General features: G+C 37.0%; 1 protein-coding gene across 5 annotated transcripts in view; it reads right to left on the bottom strand.

Annotated features, from left to right (window-relative positions):
- Window positions 1-6,937: 6,937 nt before the first annotated feature.
- Cdk7 (Cyclin-dependent kinase 7) overlaps window positions 6,938-12,026 on the bottom strand; it is a 21,313-nt gene continuing 16,224 nt past the window's right edge. For all 5 annotated transcript variants that reach the window (XM_022832483.2, XM_022832480.2, XM_022832481.2 and 2 more), the window contains 8 exons: window positions 11,428-11,583; window positions 10,806-10,844; window positions 10,181-10,307; window positions 9,458-9,664; window positions 8,948-9,057; window positions 8,420-8,543; window positions 8,093-8,190; window positions 6,938-7,357 (listed from right to left, as the gene is read on the bottom strand). In XM_022832483.2, the coding sequence (XP_022688218.1) occupies window positions 7,186-7,357; window positions 8,093-8,190; window positions 8,420-8,543; window positions 8,948-9,057; window positions 9,458-9,664; window positions 10,181-10,307; window positions 10,806-10,844; window positions 11,428-11,570 (1,020 nt within the window). In that variant the 5' untranslated portion in view covers window positions 11,571-11,583 and the 3' untranslated portion in view covers window positions 6,938-7,185. The remainder of the gene's footprint in view (window positions 7,358-8,092; window positions 8,191-8,419; window positions 8,544-8,947; window positions 9,058-9,457; window positions 9,665-10,180; window positions 10,308-10,805; window positions 10,845-11,427; window positions 11,584-12,026) is intronic.

Below are 12,026 nucleotides of genomic sequence, written 5' to 3'. Positions count from 1 at the left end.
CACCCACAGATTGAGTGTCTTTAAAAAACTTGAAAAACTCTGACATATCGAATGACTGAGTTGCCTGTCCCACATAATATTACGATACTTTGAAGATCCTGATGAAAAAAAATTATGGATAGGATATAGATGAGATATCCAATAAGATAAAACGCAATAATGTCTACCCGACACTGATTGAACTTGCCTTGTCTGTAAACGAGGTAAACCGACGTTGTCCATTGTGTCATTGAATCATAGCTTTCTTCGATCGTTCCGTTACTGAATGAATCCTTTTAACCCTACTTAATTATTAAATCTGCTGTCTCAAGGGTAAATAATGACGAACAACGCTGATATTTAGTTTTTGTTAGTTTTTTTTCCTTTAACCATAGTTTGTTTACAAAAAGTTGTTAGCGCCGATCTCAGACAGAGATCACAAACAACACTGCGGTTAGTGAAACAGTTTGGCATTCGATGACACACATTGCAAGTGTATATATCAATATCGGAGCCGGAACTTGTAATTCCTGGTTTTTTTCCAGTTAGGGGGTCGCCACCGTTTATTGCTACTTATACAGTGTATTAATACATTCAACGGCATATTATTAGGCTTCGTAGTTTGGACAATTTACCTTCTAATAAAAAGTGGCCAAGTTCTACCAAAGGTACATGAAATTTACACAATTTACGTGAATACAGAAGGTTAAAAGCGGATGTTAAGATTCCATTAGCCAATAACAGATGTACCTTAAATTGGCCTTTTCTCAAAAACGAACTTGATTCCGTAAGTGTTGTATAGCCTTTTCTAGCTATGTGATAGAAGAGCTCTCTGCTCTTGCCATCTTGTGGCAACCTCTGCCCTCGGCGACAGTGTCAAGTAAACTTTGAGGCGTACATTTCACTTTTTATTATTTTGTTTTGGCCGATTGTTAAAAACCATTGTGCTTTCATCTGTTATCTACACATATTAACATTCAATTAGTATTTAAATCATTGAACACCGCCATTTATAGAATAGCGTAATCCGTAGTCACTTACGAAAATTATTGTACCACCGAACCGTATTCTGCGGTACGACGATGACCTTTATGTTTGTTGTCAAGTGTAGTAAATGAAATATCTAATTACCTCTAATAATCTAATTATCTTTCAGCGAGCGAGGCCTGGTAACATTTGCCTTTAAACCTATCTTTAGTTATCCCTTTTTACAGTCAGTTTATCAGATATGAGATGACCTGTCACCCGGCTCTGTCGTCTTAGCACTAAGATACCCAAGTGGACCGGATTTCATGACGTGTATTACCAAAAATGAAAACAGTCGCCGCCTCGCTCATACCCAGATAGTGCAACTGTTAAGATAAGCTCCCCGTATTTAAAAGAAATTTGTCTGGCTTGATGCAGTGTTTGCAAGAAACGTATTTTTGTAAAATATTTAGCTCATTAAATTACCCTTGCAGCCGTCTTCGCTGTTCACGCATTATAGCGTTGCATATAAAAGCATAACAATGGAACTTTGGAGTAAGTTTCTATAGGCTGTATTAAATCACAGCTTCTGTATTAGGTTCACTGCAGAGGTGAAAAATTAAGTAACGCTTTTGTTTTTAGAAAGTAGCTAATTTTCCACGCATGGGGTAGTCGCCAAACAATCAAATTATGATCAGAGAAGAAAACAAAGGTTCAACTATTCATAGCTGCAAAAATATACTACAAAATGCTAGATCCGGTAGTAACGATCATCAGAGGTGTTCTGAGAAATGTTTTTATGAAAAAGTCCACGCATAATGACCAATGCAAGGAAAGAATGGAAAATTTTCGTGTTTGCTACCCTGAATGATTTTACCATTTGACTTTACAATAGTATTGATACCATTCTGTTTTGCGAGCAATGAAGACTTTTATTGTACTTGATTCAAATAGATTTTTTTTTTCATACTGTGGGCTTACGCTCATCTGGGGTCAAGACAACCGTTAAGGCCGTGGAACTTTTTTCTTTTGTCTTTTGAAGCTGAAGTAACTATCCATCATAAGTTATCATTTTATTGATGGTGACCTATTACGAACAAATTCAGCGTGAGCAAAATCGTCTCAACTACGATTTTTTCATACTTTGCACTTATCTATTTACAGATTTAGAAAGATGAAGAAAAATGAAACTCTATCATAACCCTCATGCTCTTCCATGCTTAGCCTGATTACAAAGAAACATTTCATCTACGATAGTTGTTTCTGTGATCGGTGTTTGTTTGGAACTATCCGATGATGTAAATCTAATAGAGATATCTATGCTGCTGTAAGTATGTAATAGTATAACCATTCCTGTTGCCGCTACTCGTATTCACCTTTATTTAAGAAGCAACACGCGTTTCTTGGTCATATGGATTATTTTCACTTCGTTTGCCTCCGTTGTGGTTATTTTTGATCCACCTATATCGCAATCATTTTCCTCATGTTCGGTAATCAGCAGGAGGATCATTTTAAAAAGATAATAAAATCAGTTAGTTGACAGAGTTAATTAGTTTCCATAGATTCTGTATCCACTATAACCAGACGGCAAGCAACGTTCTGTTCAGCAACGAATATATACACTGCAGCTATCTCTTTACTTCATTATGTGACCCTACAACTACTTATGGAGGTTGATACGCCACGTATGTGCCTGAGTTAGTGGACAACTAGTACGAAAAACGGTTAAGCGAGTACGTAGAATACGTGTTGAAGGCTATTTGTTGTTGGCAAAAGCCTCATCAGTCGGTAACGGTGTAACACGCGTGAGAAGCAATATAAGACACAATAGGTACAAATTACAAACCTTTAAGACTCAGACAGATTTTTGGAAAAGATATCTGGATGTAGGAATCAATCCCAAATCGAACAGAATTATATACATATATATATATACTTAATTGTGCAGTTGCCAAACACCTGCACGTTCCTTAAAATGAGATGCTATAAACGTATTCTGCTGACAAAAGGTGTATAAGGGATGCTGGTATAAGACATGTCAGGCTCACAGTTCTGTGGTAGATATAAAGCAGACCCAACTTATCGTTATTCTTTTTATTTTTCGCCCTTCAGTTTATCATTAATTGTTGCCAACGTTCTGTTAATTCGTAAAAGCAAGTTATTGCAAGTTACTTTAATTTTCAATGCATCTATGTCTTAGAAGTCGACATTTGTATGGTATGCCTCGATATTTGACAAGTACTATATCGGTGGATGTTTAAGTCGTTGATATATCCAGCTAATTTACGGCTAGTAGTAGTTTTATAACGTATAGAACAGAAGGGCAGCACGACTTCTTGGTGCCAGTAGTAATTATATGGACGGTAGAAAATGAACTACTGCAGTTATAGATAAATCGTTAACGGTAGAAAGTAGCCAGCTAAGACAGGATATTGAACAGTGACGAAACTGGACTCGCAGGTGGAGTGTGAGCAGCGGCCGCTAATGTATTCGTGATTACCCTAATGGTTTACATATCACTGTATGCTATCCTATAGCTGGCATACATGTCACTAGGATACACAAGAAAAAAGGCACGTAACGAATTACGTCCACCAGGAAAGCTAAATGGAGGAACCTGCCAAAGAACACTTCGTTTGCTGGTTATGATCTGCTTACCAACATTCCATACGCTATAACTCTCTTCCTTATTGTTATTAAGAAACTTTATCATGCAAGATGTTTAAAATCTGAGTCAACAAAAATCTCCTCCCTATTGCTCTTTCCTTGTTGGTCTATGAGTCGCATATTTCTCAAACTATGGCTATGAACGGAGATAGCAAACCGGGTCCGGTATACAAGGGCTAGCTAATTCAACACATTTACACGTTTGCCGACGCGTCTATTTGAGAAGGAGCCGACAGGGATCATCGGTTTGAGCAGATTAAGTTTACTTTTTGTCATACGGGCAAAGCCCTCATAGGAACCCTTTGCAAAACGTACTTTGACTTCTCTGGATTAGTGCTGCTAAAATTCCTTCAATCGAAGTAGTTTTTCAATCGGCTGAAAACACCTGATAGCTTGGAAATGTGTCATTCCTTTTTATCGGAATTTCAGTATGTGTTTAAGTCAAGCCAAATAAAACAATAGACGTATATTGAAAATACACAACTTCATAAAGCATGTAGTAGTAAAGAATGAAAGTTTGGACTTGCACAAGTAAAACAACCAGATAAAATAAAAATCAGAAGTTAATAAAACTTCTGCTTTTTAATTCTCCCAGATCTTCTTCATTATCGAATTGAGAAATCAGCCTTTATGAAATGTATATTTGTTACTAGTACTGATATTTGCGTTGAACTAGACATAGAACTAAAAAATGGGTATTACAGGTGAGAATGAATTTGTTTCTGCGCACCCTGATTGTCATCTATGCAGTTGACTTGAGATGTTACCATATTCTTGGCTTTGTGATTTCATCAAACACGTGAAACGAATAAATGCATGGTCATACACACAGGTCATCTTTGTTTCATTAGCGAAATATTTAGGTGGAAACCAGTCAAACCCGTTTTCTTTTATTGGAAAGTTGTTACAAGGTTTCAGTACAAACGTCAGCGAAATTTACACGTCAATGAAGCAATTCCTGTGTATCGAAAACATAGTCTCGAAACAAGCTTCCACGAAATTATTATCCTATTTCCATATGATTCAAGTTGAATACTATCGTATTGCGATTCCCTGGATATACTAGCGGCCCGTCGACGGACCTTACACTTCCTGTCAAAAATCAAATAGGTTATGACGGTGCAGCCGTAGAACGTCTTGAACGAAAATTTCAGTTCAAGCAATAACGTTGCTTTTTATTAGAAAATGTCTTCCAAGGTTCAGTTTTATCGAAATTCGTCTGCTTGACGGGGATTCATTAACGGATACTTCATTACTTCAGAAAATTACGGAATATCCACAATGTAAATTTAGCTAATTGTAACCAGCCCTCACGAATCACATAAACAGATGAGATTTGCTCAAGTAAAAACTCACGTAGTTCTTAGCTAAAACGGTAGTTCATTGAAACGGTGGCTGTAAAAGAAGAAATTATCGTTTGCTAAAGCACTTTACCTAACACTATGGAATTTTGCAGCTTTAGGGTATTTTGATTAGACTCTAAACGAGACCACATCATTTGCGTAAGTTGCATCTGAATTCGATTGGAAATACTAGATTTTTCCTCGACAAGTGCCTGAAATGAATCGAAATCTTGTTCTACTGTAGTTATTGTTCTAAATATATTTCTACACGCGATACTATATTTCAGAGCAATTCTAAGTAACAGCGTTATTGCATAGAAAACGTTTAAATCACCATACCGGTGATAACCACATAAATTATTATAATGGCGTCAGAAATTCGGAATATGATACTTTCAACAATTTGCAAATTGAAGGACGACAGGTGGTTCCTTCGCAAGCTTTTTGCAAGTTCTTAGTAAGAACTGCTTTTTTAGCGAATAGACATAATTATCGGCAATTCATTTTATCTTACATTAACACTAATAATAATATTAATTATATGGGTTGCTGAACTCATTTGCCTCGCCTACAAATATGAACGACGTAGCGTTATTATCGGTTGGTAGAACTGCGCATTCCATAGCCATTCAACGTAAATTAATTTAGTCTTCACGAAATATAACTCATATTTAGTTCGTACCAATTCGGCCGCGTCTACCAGGCGATATGACGCAGCTGTACAAAGCGTTGTCTGCATCTCACGAGCAATTTCTTCGACCGATTCTTAGTGTTGACCCATTTATAGCAATCGAACGGAAGTCCGTTATTTCACAAGCTGGCAAACAAATAGCGCTGCTTCTGAGCCTTCAATTCTGTTGCGAAAACTTTCAGATCGTTCCATACCGATTACACATCATACGATTAGACACCCTCTCTGATTACAATTCCATGGCATCGCCACTTTTCATCAATACTACAGACTGACGTTGTTTACTCTCAATAGGCGTATGGCCTAGGAGACGCTCGAACAGCCCTATTGACATGCAAATAATGCCGAAGCTCCAACAAGCTGTGAAAGACCAGATACGGCTTCCGGATCTAGAATGGCACAATAGCTTCTAATAGCAATCCGCTTGACCTTACACTGACAAAAAAGCAGTTAGTTGCAAGCAACAACAGCTCCCGAATTTCCATCCGTTGACCGACGTTTTAAATGCAACGTTCGCGTTACTTTGGAGACAAATGTTGCCAATACTGCTAAAATCATGCTCTTGGGCAGAAGAAACCCTTTTCTCCTTCACTTCCCGAAGCTACCTTCATGCTTCTTAACCGTAAAACAAGACTGTAAGGCTTATCGTATATCGTCGAATAAGACTTATCGTTCTACTTGGGTTGTCTGAAAGAACATTCAAGAAACTAGGCCTATTAGATTTTGCCGTGAAGATCCATTACGTATCCTTCTCCATTATTCCTCAAGGCTTTCAATATATACACCTTTGTGCTACGCAAACTACAGGGTCTCTTGGCTGCTCCAATAAGCTGCGCTTTCGGCACGGTTTCATTAAAAGCCAGCCCTGCCAATCTCGTCGATCAATCCAGATGTCCTCCCATCTATATGAGCCATATACTGCCGTTTTACCGATGCTACCGGGCTGACACGCACAATCAACTACAGCCGTTAGGCGCAGTTTCATATGGATAGGGATTAGTTCATTCTAGGTTTCCGCAATCATACTTACCCACTACAATAGCACTGTCCCTCCTCGCTACTCTTCCAAGTATAAGATTCAAGGCAAGCTGAATGCTATAAAAAAAATAACAATTAATAGCACTAGCAATATGATAATAATGGTGATAATAATAGTCATGGTACTTCATCTAAATCGCGCCATTGTTTTAGAAATGAACAGTGCCAAATTTAGCCCACAACGTAGAGCTTCCTTATAAGCGAATTATTTATCTGAACGAGGACATTGGGTAATAGAAACAGCAATGCTATGTAATTATAAATAATACATGCAACTTTATTTACACTTGCATACGTTTATATACAGTAGGTACCGTAATGATCCTAATAAATTGAACCTCAAATGTCCTTCCCGTTTTTACTACCTTACTTGTGCGCGAAAATAATAACACAAAAAACAGTAAAGTATCAAACGGTCTGTTTGGGCTGTTCATCGGGCAATCTGTCTTGGTTTGTCCCACATGCGGTTTTCCCTTAGCGCTTCTTCTTCGCCAAATCGACCTAAAAGCGAATCTTTCGTGGCACACTCGACTCCTGCTCAGCGGACTGCTCTACTTTCCGCTTATTTTCCTGCTCTTTTTTGTGTTTTGACGGTAACGGAAGATCGATAGGCTCGCACGGGTGAGGCTTATTCGAAAAATAAGACATCTTCAGCGCTTCGGTACACGTGCACCTGAGCAGTCGAATAAAGAAACATGAAGGTTCCAGATAATTCGAATAAACATTGTGAATATCTTTCGAAACGATACATCTTTAATAGTAGAATGATAGTTTTGACCTTTTATTTTTTTTACAGATAAAGACAAATCGTGCCTAGTGCGCGTTTTGGTCGAATAATTCTTATGATAGCTTCATGCCATAAAACAGAGCTGTTCTTCACAAGTGCTCATCACACACGCGACGACATGAACGTATCTGAATAATACTAACAATATCCTATAACGTTTAATATTCTTAGCCTCTTGAGTTTCGAATAGTGCGAAGTTCTGTGATGTACTCTAACTGAACAGAAGTTTTTGCCTAGTTTTATTCCGAGCTTCACCTTTGTCTGCTGCATTCGGCATAAACGAGGCTAAAATTCTGATTAACCTTCGGCGTTCCTGCTCAATAAATTACTAAAATAAATAAGTTACTAACAGTGCTGAAAGAAGAAATATCAGTTGTATCGCTTTTGATAGGAGCTCCGTATAATTCTGAATGTGCACCGTACGTAATAGGATAATGCAGCAAATAGAAATTCTTACTCGCACTTCCATAATGGTGACGTATTGTCATCAAATTTCGTAAAAGCTGTCTCTGGATGTTTTTAACTTTCTCTTAAGTCTCTAGAGTTTGAAACATATAAACTTTAAAATAAATATCTGTTTTCCTTGTGAAACTACTATACCATAACTGTATCTCCACCTACCGTTGGAGGGGGTCCATTGCAAGAAGCTTATGCAACAATTCGAGAAGATCGTCTCCAGCGGCAGTAAAGATCACCTCGAAGGGCGTCGCTGGAAAAGTCTATTATCAAACAGGATAAGAAAGATCGCCATTAGAAGAGTAGTTGATATTAAGAGGTGATTCTCAATAATGTAAGATAAATTATGGTTCGATAATCATGATAACTTCGACTTTTTTTATACACTAACAAAAGTACAAAAGTTGTGTGAATATGCGAGAGAGAGTTAGAATGATTTTTACTCGAATTCTTCAGGAAAAAGAGTGTTTGCACTACGGCACCCCTTTATACCTTAAATTCAACGTAATCCGGCAATTGGGTGATGCCAGGCCAGGTTTCCTCGGTGGGTGTACCCATGCATTGAAAGATCTTTGACACTTGATCGAGGTCCGTTTCACCAGCTAGAAAGGGTACCCTGAGAAACGCCCCTGCAACATGTTATTAACTAAAGTTTCGATTTCATTCGGGCTACTACTGATGCTATCACACTCAATCCGGTAATTGTCTTTATACTAATAGTCAAATGTTTGCCATATTTATATATAACACACATATAAGAATTTAGTCACATAGGGCTGTTGTAACTGAAAGTAATTAGTGGTTTAAATTTTTCTCTCAAATGCGCTGTTCTGTTGTACAATTGAGTCTCAGCTTATCACGCTTGGATTGAACACAACATAGCATTCTTACAAGTCCACGATCAATAATCAACGAATTATTTATATTCTGTGATAATCGATGCCATAGAGTACAGTTAAGATCACGCGTGCATAACATTTTATAATATAATTAATTATAATATAATTGTAAATATTGTACCTTAGTAAAAGTTCGGCCAGTATACAACCCATCGCCCACATATCTACACCGGTTCCGTAAATTCGAGCACCAAATAAGAGCTCCGGAGACCGGTACCATCTCGTAACGACCTAAATACAAAAGGAACAGGGTTGTAACTCAAGCTTGATAGTTGCTGTAATCAGGGTTTGCGTTACATATATATAAGATCCCATTATATTGTCTCGACACTTATTATAATACTATTCGGCACGCAATACTGTATGATTCAATTGTTTTTAGAAACACCAACGCGGTTTTTTATTTTATTTGCTTTATTGCTTTTATTTTATTTTTATGGATGTAGGCCCGCAGTCCTATAGTCACTTTCATTGCGTTAAGATAACTATGTACCTAAAACAATATTATCTAGTTATGCTGTGCGACATAGAGAAGGGTCCGCAACCGGTTATAATATGGTCGATCGGACAATTCATAGCCATATAAATAAGGGAATCATACTATTGTATTTTACTACATTCCTTGCATTACCTGATGAGTGTAAATTCTCGTGGGTGATCCAAAGAATTTAGCCAAACCAAAATCACCGATTTTCAAGATACCCTTGTCATCTACAAGTAAATTATTAGGCTTCAGATCGCGGTGTAGGATCCAGTTATGATGGAGGTACTCGAGACCACGTAGGCATTGAAGAATGTAGCATTTTACATGCGCCGGATATAAAATTATGCGAGAATCCTGCAGAAGCACAATTTTAAATTCATAGCCAAGCGTATAATCGTCACAAGTATTTTTGTATTAAAAATTTCATTTCTCTGAATCATTTGATAGAGCATTTTCAAACGATTTGCTTTCTCAACGAAGAAATGTTGAATTACCTTGGTTATTCAAAATCTTGATTTTAGTTGTAAGTCTAAGCTCTAAAACTAAGCTATCACTATGTATGACTAAGGTTAAATTAATTAGTAACCATCGTGTAGTTGTTGCCGACCAAACATGGGAACAAGAGGTAAGGCCGTTACGTGTTTCAACGTTTACTTCGAACACGGGCATTGACACACTTCGTATCATGTTGGAAGCCAGCCGGACTTATAACTCAAAAACTTCATATAGTTGCATGTGCGGACTGTTTAGTTTCAAACAGAAAAACCTATGTCTGGATATAAAACTTGGCCTCACAAGGATTAACTGATTCACATATGCTAGAAAAATAAATTCGGAACATGTTTACTATTGAGCCCCTAGTTCTCATACCTTGATTATCGCTTCGAGATCAGTAATCATGAAGTCAAATACGAGGGATATGTCACTTTTCTGTCCGAACACGTCAAGTAAGCTAAGCACATTTTCATGTTGCAGCTCCTGCATTAATTTGATTTCTCTGGAATACGACAGTTCACTGTTAAGTAAAATAACATCAAAGCACGGCAGAACTACTCACGAAACAGTTCTATCTAAATATGTGCTACTCACTGGTGCACACACAATACCTGCACTGCCGACTGATCCTAACGATTATCAATAGAATAAGCAAGATAGATTTAAAAAACGTTTTCTTAATAGCAGTTGGTAAAAGAATTAAAATCTTCCTGTGGGAACACAAGTTGGCCGTCAATGAATAAAATCTTATACTTGGTAGCCTAATAAATTAGTTCCACAAATTCGTCTATAAGATTGGTATAACTCACATCAAGTGAAAAGTTTTAAGTCGTTCTTTACCTCAATTTGATATTGAATATGGTGTTGACTTGTCTATACTAAATCTGTTATCAGTAATATGAATAAAGATGATTTAATATAACAAGGAGGGAATACACGTTTTGAACATAAAATATCCATTAAGAAATACCTGAGAAGCTTAGCTTTGACGTTTCCTTACCTTAGAGCAGTTCTGTTAATGCCGTCGCGTGCCTCAGCCCTGAAATACGTAATGCTTTGATTAAACACTAAAAATAATAAGTATATATATATATTTAAATTAAACCGAGTATGAATATTTACTTTCATTGCGAGTAAAATTTCGATAAATTTAATATTCGAATTTAATCCGGTGACCCGGAGGCGATTTGAAAAACGCAATACTTCCGATGTCAGCATAGTTTCTGCGCATTTTTCTAATATCCATAGTTCGAAATTGTCCTGCAATGTTGTTCAAGTCCGTTACAAAAAAAAAGGCTTTTCAACTGTATCGCTGTTTTTACTTCTATGATCAACTTTTCGCGAGATTGCATTACTTAATTTTTATATAAGAAGCAGACGTAGATGTTCGAAATTAGTTTAGTCAAGCTGAGTACTACTAAACCTTTTTTGTAAGGCAATTAAATTTATACTGGTATTAATTATTTTCTTTTTGTTTTTTTTTCAGTTGATTGATGAATTTCAATTGATGTTTATTTTCGCAGCTCTCATACCACCATACGTTTTGCGTTGTAATTACTTATTGATTAAAAACAATTTTGGTGCTTATCATATGGGGACTTCAGTTCTGCTCAATAAATTACCTGGAGCCGAGCTTAATCTTTTTGACAGCGACGATATTTCCCGTATTCGCATCCTTTGCTTTGAAAACAGTAGCAAACTGGCCTTCGCCCAGATACTCAATCTTCTGATAGCGAGTCTCTGCTGATAAGTCAATATCAGCCATTTTTCATTGAAGACTGTAACAGTGACAGCAGTTACCTAGCCTTAGTTTTTTTCATCGAAATCCCATAAACAGCTTATTCCTTATAATATTAAACGATCAAAGTAATATTTCTATCCAAATAACCACAAAATTCGTTCAAGCCAACGGTTTCCTTACGACTCCATTCACTAAGCTAAAAAGTTTTATAAAATGAGTAGACTAAGGATACCATAGATGCCCATAACAGATTTTGACTGCTGTAAGAATGCAATCACCAATTCTGTGTTGATAAATGCTGAAAATCTCACACCTTCCTATCGATTAAGCTAGCTCAGCCAGAGCTGTAGAAACCTCATTTGCTAATGGCGCATTTTACATTAAGGCATCAGGGATAATCCCCAGCAAGTAAGTACACTACTAAGAATATTTTTAATTTCTGATTAATAATAAGAAAATGTATAATTTCTTTTCATAATA

Source organism: Varroa jacobsoni, unplaced genomic scaffold (assembly GCF_002532875.2).
Source record: "Varroa jacobsoni isolate VJ856 unplaced genomic scaffold, vjacob_1.0 scaffold_392, whole genome shotgun sequence".
NCBI lineage: Eukaryota > Metazoa > Arthropoda > Arachnida > Mesostigmata > Varroidae > Varroa > Varroa jacobsoni.
This window is presented reverse-complemented; position numbering and strand designations above follow the sequence as displayed.